Source organism: Hippocampus bargibanti, linkage group LG06 (assembly GCF_051943395.1).
Source record: "Hippocampus bargibanti isolate YZ-2025 linkage group LG06, ASM5194339v1, whole genome shotgun sequence".
NCBI classification, from domain to species: domain Eukaryota; kingdom Metazoa; phylum Chordata; class Actinopteri; order Syngnathiformes; family Syngnathidae; genus Hippocampus; species Hippocampus bargibanti.
Window position 1 is genome coordinate 22479612 of NC_142739.1, and position 25932 is coordinate 22505543.

At 41.1% G+C, this 25932-nt stretch overlaps 2 protein-coding genes across 8 annotated transcripts in view; one reads left to right on the forward strand and one right to left on the reverse strand.

Annotated features, from left to right (window-relative positions):
• invs (inversin) overlaps positions 1–7810 on the reverse strand; it is a 51061-nt gene extending 43251 nt beyond the window's left edge. For 4 of the 7 annotated variants that reach the window (XM_088999609.1, XM_088999614.1, XM_088999613.1 and 1 more), the window contains exons 1-2: positions 7500–7550; positions 5250–5356 (exon numbers count right to left, since the gene is read on the reverse strand). In XM_088999609.1, the coding sequence (XP_088855735.1) occupies positions 5250–5252 (3 nt within the window). In that variant the 5' untranslated portion in view covers positions 5253–5356; positions 7500–7550. The other 3 variants (XM_088999611.1, XM_088999612.1, XM_088999610.1) reach the window with 3 other exon arrangements.
• Positions 7744–25208, forward strand: erp44 (endoplasmic reticulum protein 44). Its single transcript, XM_088999635.1, has 11 exons — positions 7744–7874; positions 13177–13246; positions 13336–13378; positions 14919–15034; positions 16177–16361; positions 19013–19128; positions 19239–19413; positions 19509–19620; positions 20084–20225; positions 22702–22804; positions 24719–25208. Exons 1-11 carry the CDS (start codon positions 7815–7817, stop codon positions 24827–24829), a joined length of 1233 nt encoding a protein of 410 aa, XP_088855761.1. The 5' UTR covers positions 7744–7814; the 3' UTR covers positions 24830–25208.
• The last annotated feature ends 724 nt before the right edge of the window (positions 25209–25932 follow it).

The window sequence follows — 25932 nt, forward strand, 5'->3', positions numbered from 1 at the left end:
TGGGAGGGTAATGCAATTAGGCGGGACCGCAGCTGTCAGTCAAACAGCCACAGGCAGGGGGTCAGGTAGTGATGCCTGTGGCCAGAACAACCCTGATTATTGCATTGTCGTTCAAATACATGCAGATCCAGAGAAGCGGTAGCAGCCATGTGGGGCAGGACTGGGGTGGGTGGAGGGGTGCGCGTCCGTGCCAAGGAGGAAGACCTCAGGAGACTCCTCAAGGTACACAAAGATTGACTTGTGTCCTCTGAGGCACTGTGTGTGCGTGTGTATGTGTGTGTACGTGCGTGCGTGTGTGTGTGTGTGTGTGTGTGTGTGTGTGTGTGTGTGTGTGTGTGTGTGTGTGTGTGCGTGTGTGTGTGTGTGTGTGTGTGTGTGTGTGTGTGTGTGTGTGTGTGTGTGTGTGTGTGTGTGTTTACACGTTATATTGTTGTTTTTGCTTGGAGTCACATGCGAGAAACAATATTTCCTTTACAGCAACTCAGGAGAGCAAAGGCAGAACTGTTCATAAAAGGGGAACACTTGTGCAGCATCTGCATTGTCCATCTGTTTGTTAGTTTATAGGCAACTTCCTGTGTCGGGTTGATGGATGAAGCTACGGACAGATGGGTAGTGTATTTTGTGAATGGCGCTTTAAAATTATGACACCATAAAATGATGATGAATTATTGGGAATCTATTTAGAGTCTAGGCCAACGGTGTCAAAGTCATTTTTGCAGCGGGCCATATTGTATTACGGTTTCCTCTTGGTATGAATTTGGGGAACCCATTAGAAAGTTGAATCCCTTCCACATACTACAGATAAAATGCACAACAAATTAATGAATAATTAGTTTTCAAATTTGAAGTCAAAAATAATGACTGTTATTGTGGTTTACATGAGAGAATTTGAAATTTTGGTTCGGACTTAAGCAAGCATCATGATACTTGTTATGCTTGATTTGCTTTAGCGGGCCGAATAAAATGATGTGGCGCGCCAGATTTGGCCCCGGGCCCTTGACTTTGACATCTGTGGTAGAGGCTCATTGGTTTGAAACATTGCGTAAAAACATATCATCAAAAAGGATTTGACGTTTTATCAAAATCCAATTATGACAAAGTTGCAGAACAAATGATGGAGCCAGTTGGTCGCCGACAGAAACTGGACTGTATTGAATTTCCAACCAATCGTTGATACATACCATAATGGCTCAGGTTCATTAAGCTTTTGAGGAAACATACAGTATTTTCTGGTGTATAAGGTGCACCGGAGTATAAGGCGCACCCCAATGAATGGTGTACATTATTGTCAAACTTTTACCGTATGTGAGGCACACCGGACTATAAGGTGCACCTTCAATTAATGAAAAGAGTTTTCCAAATATAATATATAAATATATAAGTTTTCCAAATACAGTATAAGACACACCACATTATAAGGCACTACACAGGACTTCTTCTACAGGGGAAATTGAGTCGGTGGCTGCTGACCGAAGTTGTGGCTCAATATTACTTGACATCATGTATAAGGCGCACTGGCGTATAAGGCGCAGAGTCATCTTTTGAAGAAAATCAAGGCTTTTGGGTGCACCTTATACAGTACATTGGAAAATATGGTAATTCCAAAGTGACAAGAAGCAGAAATAAAAGTCATCCTGTCACTCGGGGGTAAAAAGTTTGAGAACCACTGACAATTACCGGGACCAGGTCCTGCTGCAAGAGTAAGAAAACTTAATCATTGACACTCTACCCCAATTTTTTATGTTTGCCTACATGAGTAATTTAACTCATTCACTGCCAGACGATGTGCAAAAATGTGTCCACTGCAGTGCCAAGGTTTTTGTCATTTTCACTCTAATTCCAGGACCCACAGAATATTGAGTTTTATGACTACATGAACATTCAATGCAGCGTAAGAAACCGTTGACTCTCTTCTTTCATCAGAAAAAAAAGAGTTACTTCTTAAGTTATATGGGTCTGGAGTTATCTGAGCTGGAAATGCGTCTGTACAAAATCCATTACAATACATACATATTGATTTATATAGCGCTTTAACAACAGCTGAAGCTGTAACAAAGCGCTGACATGGACAAAAGGCAAATGCTTCCCTCTCGTGGAAGGGAAAAAAACATTTTCAGAGGTCTGACCAGAGCCTTATCGGCAGCCCCGCAAGAAAAACCAAGACCCGAACAAATTCGAGAATGGCGTTTCATGTCATATTTTCAATTCCTGAATAAATTCAAAAACAGGCAACTATCACTTCATATAAACTAATTGCACAACATTATCACAAAAACAAATGATTGATAGGTTATATATTTTTGTTAACCATCAGTACTCGGGACTTCAATGTGAATATGTGGTATTTGCGTAAACCCTGTAAATTACCGTCAAAACAAACTGTGATCGAAACAGTTATCTTTCCTCTTGTGATCCCAAAGAGGTCAAAACTAAAGAGAAGCTTAAACTCATGTCGACAGGCTTTGCATTTGACTGACACTCGCAATCGTCTTATTGGTAATCAAGTTGATCTCGGGTCTCAATACGTGCTGTGATATCATACCAAAGCTTTCCACTCAGTCGATAAGACTTCTACCCGGCATGTTGTTTATGTTTGTGTTGTTTTTGCAGGTCAATACTGCTGTGAGTGGCAGCCTGTCAAGCGGTGTTAATCAAAGCCTCAGACCATGAACTCATTTGCCAGTAACGTCCTGCTTTTAGCTTCTCGGCAAACATTATTCAATAAAACGAAAAGCAAATGATGTGTACAAAAGTGAGCCGCGCAGAGGTCCTTGTGGCGTCTTAGTGTTTCAGATGCTGTTTGACTCACTTGGAGTGTGTGTGTGTTTTGTGTCCTCGCGTTATATCACTAATGAGCAGCCCTCGGGAGAGACGGGAGAGGGACGGCGTGGCAGACAGAAAAAGACAGACGAAGAAAGAGGAAAAAAAGGAAGGGAGACCGAGATCAGCTTGGGGACTTTTTCCTTTTCGCCCTTCCGTTCCCTCTCCCCCACACCTCAGAGTCTAATTGGACTAAAACTGTGATCTAATTAAATGTCCAATTAAAGTGCAGAGAGCAACGTGCCCACCGGCGAATCACAGTAGAGGGACATAATCAGCTGGAAAAACAAACAAAAAAATCAATGTGAAATGGGAAAACATGTTAAAAACTGAAAAAAAGCAGCAGAGAAGAATTGTGAGGGTGTTTAAAATCACTATATTGACTAAATACATTGGGATAAGGCAAAAGATTACCCGTACAGTGATACCTCATTTTACGAACGCTTTAGTTTATGAACTTTTCACCTTACGAACATTAAATTCGCGAGAATATAATCTTCGCATACAAACTAGTTTTTGGCAAACGAACCAAACCACACGAAGCGCCACGCTGGTTGGCGAACTAGTTTTCATCACCCCTTTACTTGAGTGCATACGTGGTTTGTGGATACTTTTGCTATTATGGGACCAAAAAAGACCCCACCACAGGCTAGTGTTCAGCCGAAGAGGACGCAAAACTAAATTACGGTCGAGCAGAAGGAGATCATCGAGAAACACGAATGAGTTGTGCGTTTGTGTGACTCAACGTCCCACTACCAGTATGCGAAGTCAACCATTCCTATGTGTGGCTAAGGGTGTTTCTGTGTTGTCAGGCAATAGAAAAGGTTGAAAAACTTCTGTTGATTTGGATTAAGGAAAAGCAGCGATCAGGGGACATTGTGAGTGAGGGTATTATCGCCGAGAAAGCACAGCAACTTCACTCGGATATCATCAAGAGGCAACCGGGAAGTTTGTCATCCATTGACAACTATCATCACTTAGGTAAATAAAACAACTTTATTATACAGTGCAGTTTATTTCTTTAATTACAATACCATGGCACATTTATTATACATAAAATAATGTATATTTTGTGTAGTTTTAAGGCTTATTTATTCGAAAATTATGTTTTATGGGGACCTTGGAACGGATTATTCTCATTTTTAATGGTTTCTTATGGGAAATAACACACCCTTTCTGGGAACCAATTACGTTTGTAAGCTGAGTTATCACTGTATTAACAAGTTATTCCAAATAATTTTGCCTACCCTGAATTTTACCTGATACGACACTATGACACTATGACACTACGACACTTCTACACGGCTTTCATGGAATCAATCCTGTGTTCCTCCATCACGGTTTAGTTCGAGGTCACCACAAAAATGGACAGAATCCGACTTCAACGGACAGTTAGGACGGTGGAAAAAAAATCATTGGAACCACCTTACCCACTCTTGAGGTCTTACACACTGCAAGAATCGAAACAAGAGCGCGGAAAATCCTACTGGACCCTCTGCACCTTGCCCAACACCTTTTCCAGCGAATCCCCTCAGGCAGGCGCGACCGATCCATGCGCACTAAATCCCAGACATTTCAACAGCTTCTTCCCCCAAGCCATTAACTCTTTAAATAGTAACCCAAATATCACCGTATAGTGCCTCCTTGCAATTTTTATTATGATACGAGTGCAGTGTGGTTTACCGCAGACCAATTCCTTGTGTGTTCTACATGGCAATAAACATGATTCTGATTCTGATTGTAATTTTAGAATGGGTGAGTGTTTTTAATGGAGGCACACAAATTCCTAAACAACAAAGGGAATATTTTCAGTGACGGAAGACTAATTGACTAATTTCAGGAATATGTCCGATTTAAAGAACTGATACCATTTGGCCTTGAATCACATTTCAACATTACTTCTATCTCTATAAAGGAAAAGTCATGTCAACATTTTCTTGACAATATGTTCATACTCCCCTTATTTGAATGCTGCCAGGTAAAATGGCTGACGTATATACATTCTATACTTTTTTTCCCTCCAAAACATAATAATGAATTAAACCGTATCAAATCAAACACAAACAACAAAATTGGAATGTCAATTGTTCCCATTTTATACCACCGAGAGTCAGCGAGCGTGAGATAACTCTTCCAATTTCTCCATCTGTGAGTAGCTCACACACTGTGAACCCCCTGCGGACATCTTGAGCCCATCAAATATTAATGTAGGGATTTCAATTCAACATTCTAGTTAATCTCCTTAACAATTAGGCTGTAACAGGCCACATAATTAGGGTTTGTTATAGTCTCAATTGACTTTGTCTCTTGGGAAAGAAACATAATCTGGTTGCAGAAGGGGTTAACCCCAGAACTACCCACAACCATTTTTACGGGTGTAAAATCCCCAAATTAAAACACTGTTGCTCACTTTTGTGTCAGATTCTTACCATTGTGGCATTGGAAGCAGCACTTCAGCAGATGTATCCCAGTTCAGTGTAGAGTTGTTGGGTATGAATCCATGCATGTACCCTACGTGTCCTGATCCCTCATCCTGCTGGAAAGCGAGAAAGAGGATCAATCACATACTGAGACAAACCCACCTGCTCACACAATATACTGCCAGAATGACAATATGTCAAAGATGTTCGGTCGGACATTGTGAACAAAGACTCAAACACAGGAAGATTGTCTTTTACTGCCGGCTGGGGACGGAGCCATTCATGACCGACGCCCAAGATCTGCAGCCCTCTGCCAAGCTATTTATTGAGAGTATATGCAAATTTAAGTGATACATTAGTAAAACATAGTCTTCTTGATTTGAATACCACGCCCCTGGATGGCCCAAGTACCAACAACTATAGAACAACAGAACATAGACATTTTGAATTGGTCCTTTTCATGAACTGATAGATTTGTAACCTGGCTAATGAACTTTTGCTGTGAAGGAGTTTACCAAGTCGTAAATTAGTCCAAGGCCAGATCTCACAGGAAGATGACAGTTTAACAGGCTGTGTCTGTTCACCTCACATTGACCCCAGATTTTCTGTACTTCCATTGTGGGCCTTTTGAGCATGAAACTTTGAGATATGATAACTTCTATTCTGTCTATTCTCTATCGCAGTGTTACTGTGTGAGATTGTTTTACTGCAGTTTATTAATCAACTGTTTCGAGCGGCACAAAGTAAAATCTAAAACATGTCTGAGATATTTTTTTAAGTCACAGTAGACAACGAGTTGCATCAATCCTCCTGAATGAATGTTTTCTGGAATGCAGAATGGTGCTGCAGTACTCGGAGGCAACCAAAGTAAACAAGGGGTGGAGACACATACAATCTCCACGCAGGAAAGCCACATTCAAACTACAAACTTCATAAATTTGAGGTGGAGGTGCTTAATACTTGGCCAGCGTGCTAGCACATTGGAAATACTGCAAACACACAAATTGGAACAAACACGGACACCTTTTGCAAGTGACCAAGGGAGTCATACGAATTTGTGTTGAGCTGTTATTAAACTATTAAAAAATACCATGTTTGCCCACACTCTGACATTGTTAATTTGCTTTCCGGCACCACATAATTAATTAAAGGACTTTGAAATTCTGTTTGGGATGAAATGTAGGGAAAAAGATGTCCATTTCACGGTAAGATCAGAGCAATGTCATCAAATGGTGAGTATAGTTTTACTTTACTTGAATGCTGCTGTGCCGATGGCCATTATGTGTTTGGGAGTTTTTTATCGAGCATCTTTAAAGAGTTTGATGTTTCTCTTTATTCATAAGTAGGTTCGTTGTCAGGCAAGTGACACGCAAATGAAATGTGTCCCAGAGCTTGATCGTGGCGTGGAGTCGAGCAAGTCATTCTTCGGTGCTGTGACTTCCGTCCGACGCCCGACGTGGGCCGCGCGTGCCTGTGCGGGTCTCTGCGAGTCTCTGTGATTCCTTGGCAGTCCGAGTGATTCTGATTCTCTCTGTCCCGCGAAGGCTACTTTTATACCCATTTTCATGTGTGGGAAATGCGTCAGGCTGAGACGCACATCAATGACATTAAAAGGCTTGAAAGACATGAAAGGGTAGAAAGGCGCTCTTCAAAAGCATCCACGCATCAGTGCTGCGGTGTGCCCGTGTGACGCCACATCTTCATCTTTATTCAGTTCATAGAGTTGCTTGTTCTGTAGCCACAAGGGGACACAAGCCAGTGTCTTCTTGTGCCGGTCCCAAGCCCGGATAAATACAGAGGGTTAAGTCAGGAAGGGCATCCGACGTAAAAGCTTGTCCAAAACAAACGTGAATCAAACCTCTGGAGATGGAGGACACTGCTTCGCTGTGGCGACCCCTTGAAGGGAAAAGCCGAAAGGAAAAGAAGATATTGTTCCACTAAAATGATCTTATCTCAGTACCTCAATAACGTCTAGTTTGTTTAGGAGCTAGCTTTGACAACCATCACGCGAATTAATCGTGAGCATGTTCATGCTGAGCATCACAAAATGACCTCAATGTGTCGTTGAAAACAAGAAAAAATGACGCATCCTAGTTCATCAGAATGAGGACGGAAAATGATGCAACTCGTCCCTGAAAGTTATCAAAAGCCTCTTAACGATACGACAAATAAGTGGCTTGGGAAAGCGCGGGTCGTGGTAAACTACTAACATTTATTTAGCTGTTGCTCTTTTCTCTGCTAGTGTAATGTTATGTTTACCTTTGAATGCCAAACTAAAGTTTTCTTCCAGGGCGTCCCGTTGGATGCTGTGAGAGTTAAACACTACAATTCCCATTGTTTCAATCGCTCCCATGTTTGTAGTTTATTTTACAAGACGGACGTTTGTTTGTATGTGATTCTACAACTACATTTCCCACATGACCCTTTGGTTTACCGGAAGTTTCCCTGTCGTTTCCGTGGTCACCACGAGATCGGTTCGCCGCTGTTCCTGCTGCAGCTAGTAGAGCGGCCTCGAAGCAGAACGGGACGACTGAACACCACCACCAACTCCATCTTCACACATTCTACAATACGATGAAACTATCAGTAATATTGCCTTTCTTCTGTGACCGCATCATTTGCGTCATACTCCTGGTAAGCGCCTTTCTCTGGTCCCTGCAAATGACATTCCGTTGATTAGTGCTAATGGGCAGGCTAACGTTAGCCGAGTGGTCCGAGCCAGCCATCCAGTCAGTCCAGCTTCTATTTTACCGAACAGCCTGTTGTCATTTGAGGTGGCGACTTTATTTTGTTGGAGCTGTAACGAATGTGACAAATTGCGTATTCATTGCTACCCCTTCGTGCCCTTGGCAAGGTGATTGGCGAGTTTTTTTGCATATCGTTTAGCATTAACCGGTTGCGTAAACGAGCCGGTGATACTGAATAAGATTACAGATGGTTTTGTAATTAACTTTGGCTCAACGCAAACAGTTCGTATGCTATTTGTTTAGCATACATCGTGTCCAAACTTTAGGCATAACCATACTCCTGAAGTTTCTTACTTTAGCCGGACTAACCTAATTCGCCGTGCTATATTTAATGTGGTAGAATGTCAACATTTTCGTTTGGTCGAAGAAATGTATCCATCAATTAAGTGTATACCTCCGGTGTGCTTTTACATTAAATACGTTTTTAACGTCAAATAGATTACAATTTATCTCTTCGTGTTGGATGATGTTCGCGGTTGGTGGATTCCTCTGTTGTGGCTTAATCTCATTGGTTAACAACCCGGAAATGTTATGTTACTTTAGGGCTGACCTGAGAACAGTCAGTTTTGCGTGGTCATTTTCCTTGTTTCAAGTTAATGACTAAGAAGATAATGTGAACAGAATTCATGCCATAATGCTTCCATTTCAGCAGCAATAATGGAAACCAGAAATTAAAGGAGTTGCAGCAAAGGAAGACAAAATAATATGTTGGCTTTGTGATCTAGGCCGTGAATGTAATTTTTTTTCAAACCTAGCTCCAATAAAGTTTGGACTTTGTGTCAAAACGGAGTACAGTTATTCGGAAATCGTGTTCAACCTGTATTTACTAATAATTGGAAAGAGACAAGGCATTTAATGTTCAAACCGATACATGTCAATATCTGGCAAATAACCATTAGCTTAATTCACATTTATGCAAAGTAAATGTTGTGTACAGAGGAAAGAGAACCATCTAGATTCTACAGCGTTATGGAGACAAAGTTCAAAAGCTAACATCTGTGATGATATCGGGCTGTTAGTGCCAATGATGTGGGCAATCAGAATCAGGAATCCTTTATTTGTCCTACTAATTGAGAAATTCCCAATTCACAGAAACAAAGTAATCAAAGTAGAAGATACAATAAGACAACACACAAGACACAGACAGTCATGCAATATTCACCACTTTTCCGCATACAATGTTGTTTGAGGCAGTTATAGATGAAAAAGGAGATGATAAAAGTGTCCTTTCACTTGTGGATCAGGGATGTCATGCTGAAAATGTGTAGCGTCCATTGTAGCTGTAGCGTCCATTGACCAACTTACTTACCAACTTAAATTAACTTACACATAAAAAAGTTTCAGTAATTTATTTTTTAAATAATATATTTGCGGGGAGTATGGCCTTGCCCGACTCACCCATAGTGAGTATTTGTACAATAGATGAGCATTGATCCCAAATGATTTTGGAGAAACATGTTACTTTATGCATTGATTTTTTTTTTTCCTTCAGTCAGCCGATTCATCAATGATCTGTTTTTTAGACATCACCCTTAAAAAGGTGGTATTCATAAGTGCCATGCAATTTTTATTTCTTATTTTTACAGGATCGCAATTCTATCACTATCAGGCGCACATCAGTCTAAAAATTTCCCCAAGATGGACAGAACGCCTGATAAGACAATGAGCATGCACGGCATTCCAAAATCTGTGAATCCTGTTGTGTGACTTTAATGACGCTTAACAGACGTGTTATGCCGACACGTTGCCTCTCTCGGGGAAGGTCAGACAGTTATGCAGAAGACTACGGGAATCGAAAATCTGCGAAATAATTTAAGAAAATTAATGCATAGTGTTTGATGCTTTTGTTTTATGAAATGGTGGGTCCATCCAGGTAAAGATGTCCGTGACCCAGCAACATCCGGCGGATTTCAAGGAAAAACTGACCACGCCTACTGCAGTAAAAATCGTCACGTTATATTAAATAAGGACACTTTCTTTTAATTGATATTAATCCTTTATTCTGCCGCTCTGGTAGTCCGACTTGTTTTCTGTTTACCCACTGTCAGCCAAAGCCCACATTCCTACATACCTGCTTTGTCCACGGCAAATAATGCGCCACACCCATTCTTTGCATTTTGAAATACAAAAATTACGAGAAACACAAGATGGATGAGCTGTCACTCACTTTTGATTTCCCATTGAAATACACTGTAAACAAGATGGGAGAGAAGCGGAGTAGCGATACGCACAAGTTGTCCGTAAAGTGCTTGGTTGGCATCGTCATGGACAGAGACTGCCAAGGGACTTTGCAAGTGGCGTGAGAGCAATGGCGAACAAACCTTTACTAAGACTGAAAGGAAGCGATGGGCGAGTTATGGCACAATTTGTGAATGCATTGTTAGATGCTTGGGTTTATGTACTTTGCACTGTTGTGCGAGCTGACGCAAAGCTGCATCGTTTCTGAGAAGCAACAAGACTAACTGTGATAGTGACGCAGGAGCACCTTGCCGTTGTTTGATTGTGAACTTTCCCAGCTGTTCATTTCATGCAGACAGATTAGGACTTTGATAGTTTTGATAGCGATTGATCATAAAAATAAGTGAATAAATTTCATCACTCGAATAAAGTTGATCCAAAATCAAATTTTGCTCCCACTGTCTTTTAAAAAACATATGATTGCGTGCATCCAGCCGACCAATAATCCAATGTGTCTTGTATGTGTCAAATACAGAAATACCTCCGCTACTCTGTTTAACTCATTCACTGCCAGACATGCAAATTTCGCCATTGTGGGACGAATAAAGGTATTCTTATTCTGATGCAAAAATGTGTCCACTCTCGTGCCAGGGTTTTTGTCATTGTCACTTGAATTCCTGGACCCACAGAATATTGTGTTTTAGGACTAGATAAACATTCAATAGAGCGTTAGAAACCTTAGCCCCTCTTCTTTCAAGAGTTAATTCCTAAATTATACGTGTCTGGAGTTATATGAGCTTGAAATGAGGGCGGCTGTCCAAAATACAATGCAATACATACATATTGGTTTATATAGCGCTTTAACAACAGCTCAAGCTGGAACAAAGAACTAACATGGAAAAGGGGGGAATGCCCCCTTGTGGAAAAGAAAAAAAAACCTAGGCAGAGGCCATGGTCAGCGCTTTATCGGCCCCCAAGCATGAAAAAAAACAACATTCCCGAACAAATTTGGGAATTCATATTTTCTATTCACGAATAAATTTGTGAATGGCAGTGAATGAGTTAATACGGTGCACCATGTGAACTTGAAAATAGAGTAGTATAAATGCAACAATTTGCCGTATCAAACTGCGCGGCTGCATTCAGCTCAACGCTATTCTCGTACTTTGCTATAATTTCTGTCGTTTTCCTCAACAGACATTGTGTCTTCTTATTACCATCTTTTCCACTGTATAAGGCACAACCAAAAGCCTTCATTTTCTTCAAAAGAGGACCCTGCGCCTTATATGTGAAGTAATATTGAACCACAACAGGTCTTGCAACTCCTGTCACCAGCCATCAACACCATATCCCCGTGTGGAAGAATTTGTGTGTAACCCCAGCATCTACTGTCGCACCTTATAATGTGGTGTGCCTTATATTTAGAAAACTTTTATATATCTATAGAGATTATATTTGGAAAACTACTTTCATTCATTGAAGGTGCGCCTTATAGTCCTTATATACATGTATGGAAAATGTTTGAAAATACACCATTTATTGAGGTTCCGCCTTATACTCCGGTGCACCTTACACCCCGGAAAATACGGTACATTTATCATTTGCAGTTTTCTAAAGAGCCACACTGACAGCCAATTAAGAAAAAAATAGGCATTGTCTATGTGTATTTTTTTGCGGTCTAAGAAAAAGCACGACTTGAGTACCCAACGAACTGAAAATAGTGCAAGGGAATATTTCTTCCAAAATGTTTTGTATAAACGACAGTCAAGGCATAGCCTATGGCGTATTTGTTTGGAATATCCGGGATAAGTAATTAACGATCCTTCTTGAGTCATTGGCACACCAACAATCAACACTCCAATGTTTGCTTTTGTGCGAGATAATGATGACACTTGTAGATGACTACTCAAAGGATTCTTCAGCATTATTTGCTTTTGGGTGTGTACACACTTGCCAAATTTGATACGACTAACATGACATTTTGCCATTTCTTTTGTAGCGTGGTTTACATTTCGTATCTCATGTAAAGTCAATCTATGGAGCGACATTTAACACATTCACTGCCAGACTCTTTTTCTTTTATCAGAAAAAAGCAAATTCCTGAGTTATGTGGGTCTGGAGTTATCTGAGCTTGAAATCAGCGTGGCTGTACAAAATTCAATACAATCCTGATTGAGCTAGATTTTTCTATTATCATCTAAATGTTTGTTGATTTATCTTTCAGTGATTATCTGTCAATCAATTGATACATCTGTAGAACTCATCTTGGTGTAAAAGGTTAACTCATTAATGTCAGATGATGTGCAAAAATGTGTCCACTCCAGTGCCAGGGTTTCACTCAAATTGCAGGACCCACAGAATATTGAGTTTTAGGACTACATAAACATTAAAATCAGCGAAGAAACCTTAGATTTCTTCTTTAAGAAGAAGAAGAGTTCATTCCTAAGTTATATGGGTCTGTAGTTATCTGAGCTTGAAATGGGGGCGGCTGTGCAAAATACAATGCAATCCACACATATTGGTTTATATAGCGCTTTAACAACACCTGAAGCTGTAAGAAAGTGCTAACATGGACAAAAGGCAACTGCTGTCCCCTGGTGGACGGTAAAAAAACATTGCCAGAGGTTTGACCAGCACTTTATCGGCACCTCCCTCGTGGAAGGGAAAAAACTTTGGCAGAGGTCTGACCAGCGATTTATCGGCAAGAAAAATCAAAACCGAACAAATTCAGAAATGGCGCTCCACGTGACACTTTTGAATTAAATTCAGGAACAGCAGCGAATGAGTTTATATCCTACATAGGCAAAAACGACGCCACTGAATTCTTCGTTGGGGCTAATAATGGAGTAGCATGACTCGGGTAGTGTAGTATGTCTTTGTTTTTTTTCATGCTTGCTCTCACTTGCATATTTCTCCAAATAAGACGCGAACACACGGACGGCCATTTTTCCTTACCAAATATCCCATTCCGTTGTCGCTCTTTGGTTTTAATGTCTGATTATTTTCTAAAGGTAATGGGCCTTACCACTCCCGGACAAGCAGAAATCACCAGTTTGGACTCAGCCAACATTGATGACGTTTAAGTAAGACAACAGAGAGCACTGCACTCCGACGCCGAATTTACATTTTATAATATTGTGAGCATGTTCATGATTGTGTGTGTTTGCTTCCAGATAATGCTGGTGTTTCCTTAGTTAACTTTTATGCTGACTGGTAAGTGACTTTTGTGTCTGCTCATTTTATATATATTTTTTTGTGATATCAACATTGTTAACATAATTGTACAGCAGATTCTTTTGCACACGGAGCTACATCGAAGCCATAAACAGATGCTTGGAATCCATTTCATCAAAATTTGCTTTTAGTCTAAACATAGTGAGAAAAATAAATCGCATTTTTAGTTTTTCCCATTTTGGAGGCCGTGGTAATTGACTCATTCACTGCCAGACAATGTGCAAAAAATGTGTCCTCTCCAGTGCCAGGGTTTTTGTCATTTTCCTTCAGATTGCAGGACCCATAGAATATTAAGTTTTAGGTCTACTGTACATAAACATTCAGTACAGCGTAAGAAACCTTCGACTCTCTTCTTTCATCAGAAAAAAAGTTAATTCCCAAGTTATATGGGTTTGTAGTTATCTGCGCTTGAAATGAGGGTGACTGTCCAAAATACATTACAATACAGACATATTGGATTGGATTGGATTGGATATGCCTTTATTAGTCTCACAGTGGAGAAATTTACATTTCACAGCAGCAAAGTGATGAAAGGAATGAAAGTAGAAAAACAAAATACATGAGCTGCTGGAAAGGCAGCCACTCTCGCGGCGCCGTCTTGAAGTCAAAATAACAAAAATAAATAAATAAATAACAAATAATATGACAACATAAAGACAATATGACAAAACAAAGACACAGAGAGACATTCATTCTTCAGTACTTGTTGTACCCTCTTTGTGATGACATGAAGCAGTTCTAGATGAAAGAGGAGATGATCAAAGCGTCTTTCCACCAGTGGATCAGGGACATCATGGTGGAATGTGCACGTCGACTACAAGCTAAATGTTGAAAACAAACACGCAGCTGTAGCATCCATTGACGAAAAGAGATTGTCTCACATCTCCTGTTCTACATAAATCTGCTTCAATTCCAAGCCGCAACAGTTCCACATACGCATCGGCGCTCTGCGCTGACGCTCCTTTCTTCTTATCGCGGGTTCCTCAAGCCATGCATCCATCCAGCCGCAGACTGTCCAACAGCACTGACCTTTCCGCTAAACAAAGCGGGGCTGTGAAGATGCTGCCCATTACAGGCGCAAAAAAGCACAATGGCCCCTTTGGTGTCCAGCGATGGCAGTCGAATGGCTCCGACATTCCTCCCATTCAAAAACAGTACTGGCATATTCTTGCTGCCGAAGAGGCGCAACCGCTCAGCACAGTCTCCTCCTTGATGAATGTCGTGGTCAAAAATTGACCATTGATTAATGTAGCGCTATAACAACAGCTGAAGCTGTAACAAAGCGCCTACATGGACAAAAGGCAAATGCTGCCCCCTCGTGGAAGGGAAAAACATTGCCAGAGGTCTGACCAGTGCTTTGTCAGAACCCCATGCAAGTAACTTTTGACTTTAACTGTCATGGGAGTATTAGAAAAAACGTTATCTATGTAAACCAAAAGATGACTTGATAACAGTTTAAAATTGTTGATTTCACATTCAATCACCGTCGCTTATTATGTAAAATATTGCTTCTTTTCAGGTGCAGATTTAGTCAGATGCTCCATCCCATTTTTGAGGAGGCGTCTAATATCATGCGGGAGGAGTTTCCCGACACCAAGCAGGTGGTGTTTGCACGAGTTGACTGCGACCAGCATTGTGAGTCTTTCCATGTCCGCCCCTCCGTTTCTTTTTTCCGACCACTCCTTGTGCAAGCACGTCTATCTTGAAACCTTTATTTGTCTCACAATGGAGAAATTCGCGAGAGAATGAATGGCATGAATGGCAGCGAATGAGTTAATGGTAACAAATTAAATTCTGTATATCCTATCGCACCCCCACAATCAATTTTCAATTGCTTTATTGACGAAAAAGTAAGAAAACCAGAAAAAAGCAATAAACACGGTGGCCACAACGCGTCATCTGCCATTAACTATACACTCTCACTCGCTGAGACCCACATCACTCACCAGTCTGTGCCAATTCCAATGAGGAAAGCCACACAAGTGGATGAAAATCATTCTTGCACCTAACATGCACTTGCTGTGTACTTGCATCACCTGTAAAACTCCCGTTTTTACTTTTGACTTAACTTTAATTGCAAAGCTCGAATTAGTCGATCTAACATCTCCAGTCCAAAAGAAGCCAACGGTTGAAAATTAAATTGCGCTATTACGAATATCGATATCCTTTCAAGTATATTTCATAAGCTCTGTGAACGTTGTTGATTCAATGCTCTAAACAGTTTGCCGCCTTTCATGTTGTGCGCCCGAAATGGAAAGGCCTCGCGCGCACATACCTGCACCGTATTTGATCGGTCAACGTCCGCAAAGATGGCCGCCGCACCAAAGCGCAACGCAGACACAAACAGCCCCGGACGGCCGCATCCTTTTGAGATAAAGCAAATTAAAGAGAATTATTGATGACCCACAAACTGTTTGAAGGCTAATGACAAAACTGCTTCTTCCTGTGAAGCCTCGAGGCTTAGAGACACCCCACAGAGAGATTGACACCTGCCACGCACGCACGCACGCACGCACACGGGGAGGGAGTGTCTGCACAGCGAATATTTACCCCAGTGGGGAGGCAACTTTCATGTGGGAGATCAGAGCTCAGAGCTGTCTGAAGGTTGTGTTTTCAGCCTTTTTACCGCCACCATCGCCCGCCACCGCTCTTTGGACCCCCCGTTTTTTTGCGCGTGAACGTGCTTTACTCTTCTCATCAATCAATCAATCAATCAATCAATCAATCAATCAATCAATCAATCACTTCCTCTAACTTCACCTTCTGCCCCCGCGCAGCTGACATAGCCCAGCGCTACCGCATCAGTAAGTACCCCACGCTGAAGCTGTTCCGCAACGGCATGATGATGAAGCGGGAATATAGGGGTCAGAGGTCAGTGGTGGCCATCGCCGACTTCATCCGCCAGCAGCAGGTTGACCCCGTGAAAGAAATCCAATCCCTGGAGGAGCTGAATACTCTGGATGTGAGTGTTTTACTTGGAATCGTTTATTACTGGCTGATAGGGCTTATCGATTTTAAATCAACATTTCAATGGACAAGAAAGCAATTTTCAAATCAAGATGGCTGCAATATAAAAATAAAACTGGTCAATAAGATATATATTTTTTATACACGGGTGCAGGTTCAGAAATTAGAGTATCATGAAAGAGTTGATTTATTCCAGTAATATCAATCAAAAAGTGATATTTGAGCCATGCATACCTCCATACCACACTGACTGATACATTTCAAGTGTTAATTCATTTTAATTTGGATGATTATCGATGAAAACACTTTTTTTAATAAATATCGTATTTTCTGCTGTATAAGGCGCACCAAAAAGCCTTGATTTTATTGAACAGGGGACCCCACACTTTATATGCAGGTGCGCCTTATATATGAAGTCATCACACAGACTGATAGCTTTCAAGTGTTATTTCATTTTAATTTGGATGATTATATATGAAAACTAATTAAAAAAACTACCGTTTTTTTCTGGTGTATAAACCCAAAAGCCTTGATTTTATTGAAAAGGAGACCCCACGCCTTATATGCTGGTGCGCCTTATATGGATTGGATTTGCCTTTATTAGTCTCGCAGTGGATAAATTTACATTTCACAGCAGCAAAGTGATGAAAGTAGAAAAACAAAATACATGAGCTGCTGGAAAGGCAGGTGACTCTCGCGGCGCCGTCTTGAAGTCAAAAGAACAAAAAAAAATAATATGACAGCACAAAAAAATCACAGAGTCATTCATTCTTACGCACTTTCTGTACCATCTTTGTTACATAAAGCAGTTCGAGATGAAAGAGGAGAGGATCAAAGCATCCTTTCACCAGTGGATCAGGGACATCATGGTGGAATGTGCGCGTCGACTACAAGCTAAATGTTGAAAGCAGACACGCAGCTTTAGCATCCATTGACAAAAAGAGATTGTCTCACATTACCTGTCCCACATAAATCTGCTTCAATTCCAAGCCGCGACAGTTCCACATCCGCATCGGCGCTCTGCGCTGACGCTCCATTCTTATCCCGGGTTTCCTCACGCCATGCAACCATCCAGCCGCAGACTGTCCCAACAGCACCGACCTTTCCATTGAACAAAGCGGGTGAAGATGCTGCCCATTACAGGCGCAAAAAAGCACAGTGGCCCCTTTGGTGTCCAGCGAAGCCAGTCGAATGGGACCAACATTCCTCCCATTCAAAAACAGTCCTGGCATATTCATGCTGCCGAAAAGGCGCAACCGCTCAGCACAGTCTCCTCCTTGATGAATGTTGTGGCCAAAAATGATGAAAAACAATCTGTATCAGTTTCACACGACGCACAACAGCACAAGGTGACAAAAGAAAACACAAAAAAAAGACAAAAACAACAAAAAAAAGCAAGGCTCATGAGAGCACTTGCTGACGGCTGCCTACTCGGGCGCCATCTTGGACTCCTGTCATCACACAAACTGATAGCTTTCAAGTGTTAATTAATTTTAATTTGGATGATTATATATGAAAACTAATAAAAAATACCGTTTTTTTCCGGTGTATTAGGTGTACCCAAAATATATGGAATAAATTTGGAAATACAACATTCATTGGGGGTGCGCCTTAAACTCTAATGCACCTTATACACCGGAAAATACGGTAATTAACTTTTTCTCCCAAAAATACAATTAATATAATAATCATTAGGACAATACAGTGTGTGAATCTGCATTGCTCCATGGACTCTTTAATTTAATCCTTCACAAGCCTAATAATGACGATTTTTATTTTCATTAAATGAATGAAATGCACTCAAACACAAAATGGCCTCATTCTATATACACGCTTTGAAGCAATTTTTGCCAAATTGATGCCATGTGCAAGGACAATAAGAGACATTTTTGCGTTGAAACTCAACATTCGATTAGCGTAAATGCCACAGGAATAGTCAGGGATCCCAGACGTCCGCTATTTAGCGGAATGCCGCTATTTTTTTCTGCCAAAGTGATACTTTCTATTTTCATATAAAAGTTCTTTTATTTCAGTATAAAACCACTAAAACATTTGTTTTGAAGGGTGATAAGATGATCAGAATACATATTGCTTGAGTCGGCATGCTTTCGTGTGTTTTGGTCGATGTCGGTTGCTTCCGTTGACAATCGGAATCTCTCGGGAGTAAAATACCCCGTGATGAAAAAAGAAAACAAATATGCTCCCTTACCGCTCTTTTTGCCAGTAAACTTGTGCAAAACATCGTCGCATTTTTCACATTGTAAAAATGTCCTGGAAGACACATATCCTACACAAAAACAATGAACTTCGTTACTATTGATGAAGTATTATAGACATGAAAAGGAGTGTAGCTTTCAGTTTTTAGCATCATAAACCATTGGTAAGTTTTCTTGTTGATTTGTTTCATTTTCCTCTATTTTAATTTCCCTTGGCTGGGATCCTTGAATAGTTATAGTTTTGTTTTTTTAAGCTAAAAACGCAGTCCAAAAACAAGTTTCTGTTCAAAATTAGTCGATCACATTGAAAAGTGGACTATTGCCACTAATAACCGAATATTTTACATAATGTGTCTAACATGTGATGTAAAACCCTTGTAAATTTTGAACAAATTTTATTACACACTAATCTTTGTTGTTCTTCCAACAGAGGAGCAAAAGGAACATCATTGGCTACTTTGAGAAGAAAGACTCTGAGAACTACCACACCTTTGAAAAAGTCTCCAACATCCTCCGCGACGACTGCGTCTTTATGGCTGCTTTCGGGTGAGTTACTCCTAGCCCCACCCCACCCCTTTTCTCTTATTTCCACAATGGCTTCACTGAGATCTCCACGGTGTGGAATGACCTTCATCTTGCTGTCCCCATCCCTGTAGCTCGGTGTCCGAGTCGGGACGCTTCAGCGGTGACAATGTCATTTACAAGCCGGTTGGGGAGAACATGCCCGATATGGTTTACCACAGCTCCCTCACCAACTTTGACCTGACCTACGCTTGGGCTCAGGACAAGTGTGTGCCTCTGGTCAGGGAGATCACCTTTGAAAACGGAGAGGTTAGTCCCTCGCCTCCATTATTCAATGATCCATCCTCAAGGAATGTTTTTCTAATGCACAACTTTATTTTTTGAACACAATCCCTGCTTTCCAGGAACTCACCGAAGAGGGCATCCCTTTCCTCATCCTGTTCCATCTCAAAGAAGACAATGAAAGCTTAGAGAAGTTCCAGCAAGAAGTAGCTCGTCAGCTCATCAGCGAGAAAGGTGAACTTGGATTGGATTGGATTGGATTGGATATGCCTTTATTATGCCTTGTTTCATGTTATTTTATTGTGTAGTATGTAATTTCTTTTCTAACCCCCAGAAATATGTGGCCCATTTTGGATTGGATTGGTTTGGATTAGCCTTTATTAGTCTCGCAGTGGAGTGATTTACATTTCACAGCAGCAACGTTATGAAAGGAAGAGGAAAGGAAACATACATGCATGCATACATACATACATACATACATACATACATACATACATACATACATACATACATACATACATACATACATACATACATACATACGCACACACATAGCCTTGTTCTCCTTTTTTTTTTCTTTAAATTTATCTGTGTCAAGCAGAATCGCCATTTGAGGATACATATTTAAAAATGAAAGCAAGGGGGGTAAATCAACAAATAGCGTTTATGTGACGGCAAACTGTTGGGTGTTATTCAGGTTCCATCAACTTCTTGCACGCGGACTGCGACAAGTTCCGCCATCCTCTCCTCCATATCCAGAAGACTCCTGCCGACTGTCCCGTTATCGCTATTGACTCATTCAGGCACATGTATGTGTTCCCGGACTATCAAGACCTCAAGTAAGTTCACACCTCTTTCCTTTTCTCTTCTCGCTTCAACTAAAGAAGAAATACTGTATTTTGACAACCATATCGGTATTAAATGCGTAGTGTCAGTTACGGGTGCTATTTCTGTATTTAACACATATACAAGATGCGTTGTATTATGTATGTGTGTTATTTGATTGTGAAAATATGATAACCCTCATTTGGATCAACATTAACTCGTTCACTGCCATTCCGGAATTTTTTCGGGAATTGAAAATATGATGTGGAGCGCCATTCCCGAATTTGTTCGGGTTTTTCTTGCGAGGGGGTGCAGATAAAGCGCTGATTAGACCTCTGGCAATGTTTTTTCCCTTCCATGAGGGGGGAGCATTAGCTTTTTGTACAGCCAGCCGCCCCCATTTCAAGCTCAGATAACTCCAGACTTCTGGCAATGTTTTTCCCTTCCACAAGGGGGTAGTATTTGCGTTTTGTCCATGTTAGCGCTTTGTTACAGCTTCAGCTGTTGTTAAAGCGCTATATAAATCGTTTTGTATTGTATTGTATTTTTTACAGCCACCCCCATTTCAAGGTCAGATAACTTCAGACCCATATAATTTAGGGGGTGCTGATAAAGCGCTGGTTAGACCCCTGGCAATATTTTTTTTTCTTCCACGATGGGGCAGCATTTCCTTTTGTACAGCCGCCGTCATTTCACTCTTATGTAACTCCAGATCCATATAATTAAGGAATTAACTCTTTTTCTGATGACAGAAGAGAGTCTAAGGTTTCTTACGCTGCATTGAATGTTTATGTAGTCCTAAAACTCAACATTATGTGGGTCTTGCAATTAGAGTGAAAATGACAAAAACGTTGGCACTGGAGTGGACACGTTTTTGTATATCGCCTGGCAGTGAATGACTTAAATTTTACACCAATCTGGGTACGATAGATGCATCAATTAATTGACAGATTATCGCTGAAAGATAATTTGAGAATAATAGAGTAATCTAGTTCAATCTGGATCTGTAACACTCAAATAAAATCCTTCCAAAGGCCATTTTCTGCAATTTTTTTGTTTGTGGAAATTTCAATGACAATATTTCATATCAGCATTTTCAATTGTCATGTTTGTCATGTATTTTCCGCACTAGAAGGCGCACCTAAAAGAAAAGCTTTTTTTTAAAAGATGACCATGCGCCTCATAATCTGGTGCGCTTTATGTATGGAAAACGTTTGAAAATATGTCATTTTTGTTGTTTTTTTTTTTTACATCAAGATGGCGCCGCGAGAGTGTCTGCCTTTCCAGCAGCTCCTGTATTTTGTTTTTCTACTTCTTTCTTTCCTTTCCTCTTCCTTTCATAACTTCGCTGCTGTGAAATGTAAATTCTCCACTGCGAGACGAATAAAGGTACATCCAATCCAATCTATTGAAGGTGCCCTTTCTAATGCGGTGCACCTGATCTATGGGAAAGGTTTTTAAATATTTCATCCATTGAAGGTGCCCCTTATAATGCGATGCACCGTGTGTATTGAAAACGTTTTAAAATATGTGATTCGTTGAAGGTGCGCTTTATATTCCAGAAAATACGGTACTTAAATTAGCACTTCCTTACATTCAATTGTAAACTACAACCGTGATAATCGGCATACTATTAAATGAATCACTGCCAGTAAATCCACATTTTTTTGTGTGCAAATTTTGTAATCAACGTGTAGTACTGTACAAATGTCCCTAATCATTTGACCTGTATATTATGCATGGCCTACAAAAAAAAGATACGGTGAAATAATAGTTGTTGTTTTTTTGCGGGTACCAGTATCATTGCAGTAATAACATCATGTCAAACCCATGAAGAGAATCTAACAACAGCTGCCCCCAAATTTGACTTAAGTGCCTCTTCTTTGTGCTTAATTGTGTCATGGGCCACCATTTTTCTCATCTGCCTCGATAAAGGAGTTTTTTTTATTGTACACACGCACACGCGCAACATAATCGGGCTTTTGCACACTAGCCAAAAAAACGTCGGGCACTTCTTCCATGTGTCCCTTTATGAATGAGGCCGGACAGCAGCGCTAATGTGACATGATTTGGCACGGGCAATAAGTGCTAAACTAATCCATTCTAATCAAATATGCTTGTATTTATTCCGCCCCCCAACTCCCTAATCAGAGCTCGATCACATAGACACGAGGCCCCGAGGACTGACCGGCCTCGCTCAGCCTCAATTGCATCACATCAGCGCTGCGTGCGGCGCACAGCTTGAAATTGCATTAGCGTAGCCTATGTTGTATGTATGCGCTAATGCTAGACACACGCGCGCAAACTCCACCAGGGGGGGGTGCCATCCGTGTAACAGCCGCTGGTGACCTGACGTTAATCAAATGCTTTATGGATTAACGCGTCTTTGTGTCACCTGCGTCTTATTGTCCCTTCCGATGAGTCACGTGTGGAATGTAGCGTCGGAATGCCGCCGATTCATATTTTGTTCTTTGTGATGAATCTATCTAGTATTCCTGGCAAGCTGAAACAATTCGTGTTGGACCTTCACTCCGGAAAACTACACAGAGAGTTCCACCACGGTCCGGATCCCACGGACAGCACGCCAGGACAGGTCTGGGTTCACCCCGTCTTTATAACAGCTTAAACGCAATCGAATGTGATCCGATGCAAGAGATCCGTTCAGAAGTGCCACAGGGGGTGCTATGATATTTCGACACGGCAGTCATCGAATCAATCCTGTGTTTTTCTGTCACGGTTTGGTTCGGGGCCGCCACAAAAATGGACGAAATCTGACTTCAACAGTTAGGATGGCGGAAAAAAAAATCTTTGGAACCACTACTCACTCTCAAGGACTTGCATGGTGCAAGAATCAAGACAAGAGTGCGGAAGATCTTATCAGACCTTCCGCATACTGCTCACCACCTTTTCCAGCAAATCCAGTCAGACAGGCGCTATCGATCCATGCACACCAAATCCAGCAGACATTTAAACAGCTCCTATACCCGTCGCCATTAACTCTCTAAAACACAGGTGTCAAAGTCAAGGTCCGGGGCCAAATCCGGCCCGCCACATCATTTTATTCGGCCCGCGAAAGCAAATCTAACTTGTGAAATTCCATAATGCTTGTTAAAGTCTGAACCAAAATTTCAAATTGTCCCATTTAAACCACAAAAGCAGTCATTATTCTTTACTTCAAATTTGAAAACTAGCTATTTATTATTTTGTCGTGTGTTATGTATATAATATGTGGAGATGATGAAACATTCATATGGTTTCCCAAAATTCATATCGGCCGTCCATGGGAAACTAACTACAATGTGGCCCGCAACAAATATGAGTTTGACACCACTCCTCTAAACAGTAACCCAAATCTAACTGTATAGTGCCTCTTAGTTATTTTGAACAACCCTGCAGAACAGCATACCGTTAGAACAGAGGTCCCCAACCCCCGGGCCGCGGACCGGTACCGGTCTGTGGGTCATTTGGGACCGGGCCACGCAGAAAGAATAATTTACATAAAATGAAAAATTACCAGATTACATTCTTCTATCACTTACTCTTGATACATTTTAAAACGCTTGTGGCGCAAAAAAAGGTTGGGGACCACTGCCATAGAATCATTGTGGCGCCAACTCTGTACTCATTTGAACCACTGTCTGCTTGATACTTGGCACATTATCTCACAGTTGTTCCTGAGAGATACCACTTACATTCACTGCCAGACAATGTGCAAAAAATGTGTCCACTCTAGTGCCAGGGTTTTTGTCATTGTCACTCGAATTCCAGGGCCAGTAGAATATGGAGTTTTCCGACTACTGGTACATAAACATTCAATACAGCGTTAGAAACCTGACACTCTTTTTTCATCTAAGAAAAGAGTTAATTCCTAAATTATATGAGTCTGTAGTTATATAAGCTTGAAGCAGGTGTCCAAAATACAATGCAATACATACTCTGGCCCTACATACACATATCCCTAATAGACAGAGGTGGCGGCGCCAGACCTCAGTTCTAATAGGTCCCAGCTCTAAGGTGGGGGGGGGGGGGGGGTCCACCGAGCTATCAGCACAACTTTAGTTCGCTGACGAAGCTTTTCAGATGAGGAGCGAAACGTCCTTCAAAAAAGTACAGATAATGGCTGAAGTAACCTTTTCATCGATGGATCACTCCTGTATGAGTGAGAACCTACACAGATGTATTAATAATAATAATACATTTAATTCACAAGCGCATTTCTGAACACCCAAGGACACTTTACAATAAAAACAACAATACATAAAACAAAACGATAAATACTAAAATAGCAGATTAAACCAGACCATGAAAGCAAGTTTAAACAGATGAGTTTTAGAGGTGGGATTTGAAAGTAGGAAGGGAGTCAATATGACGGATGTTGAGTAGAAGTCACTTCCAGGATTTGGGAGCAGAGCGGCTGAAAGCTCTGCACCCCATCGTGGTGAGACGGGCAGAGGGCATACAGAGAGGTATGATCGTAATGCTCTGTTTTGATTGTGTTTGTCATCAGGAGGAAATCGGGGGCGACGGGGCCAGCAGCCCCCCGCAGAGCTCCTTCCAAAAACTGGCGCCAAGCGAGACTCGCTACACCATCCTCGGACGGGACCGCGATGAGCTGTGACCTTTCCTACGAGTTACCCTTTTTTGACTCAGTGCCACGCCTCGGGGTTGGGGGGGGGGGGGGTCAGGACACAGGCCAGCGGGACAACACAGCAACACCCTTACTGAAAAGAGAGATGAAGAAGAACTGGAGAAGAGAAGAAAAAAGTGAGAGTGCAAAAAAAAAAAAACATGCCCATGACACATCCATGTTGGAATAGCTTCTATTTTCTTAACTTGTAACTTTTTATTTGGATTGTGTGGGAAGCCGGTGCGGGTGAGTGTGTGGGTGAGACATATTTTTATTTTCTGTTTTGTTTCCGAGTTTGTACATATATTTTTGTTTCTTGGCATTTGTTGATCTAAATTAAATGCAGCGTTATTTTTCTTTGTGGATTCCATTCACCACCCCACTCACTCTTATTTGTCCGTGGCTCTTTTCTACGAAGGTTACTACAACGACGCCGCCTCCTCGTGTCTTCGTTATACAGTGATACCTTGGCTTACGAACTTAATCGGTTTCCCAGACAGAGTGTGTAAGGCAAAAAGTGTGTATCCCAAAAATTAATTTCCCATAGGAAACCATTAAAATGAGAATAATGCGTTCCCACGTCCCTATAAAACAATTTTCTAAGCCTTAAAATTACACAAAATATACCTTATTTTATGTATAATAAATGTATTATAATTAAATAAATAAACTGTACTGTATAACAAAGTTGTTTTATTTATCTTCGTGATGGTCGATGGCTTGATGGAATGGAGTGGCCAGTTTCCTCAGCATGAAACACTTGATGAGGAACGTAACCTTCTTTCACCATCTTGAGGAATGATCCCTTGTAGGTGCTTTCTCTGCGATAATTTTACCTTGTTCCTCATCAATTGTGTTCTGTCCAACAGTTGGCTGCCATTTTTCTTGTTAGGAGAACGGGCTCGTTTGCCAACGACACATCATGCATTGTGGCGCTCCGTGTGTATCCTGAAAAATAGTTTGTATACCAAGGTAAAATGTTCATAAACCAAAAAGTTCCTAAGCCAAGGGGTTTGTCAACCGAGGTATCACTGTATAGGGCAACATGCTAATTTGAAGTAGCAGCATCTCTCACTCTCTCTTTCTCGCTGTCT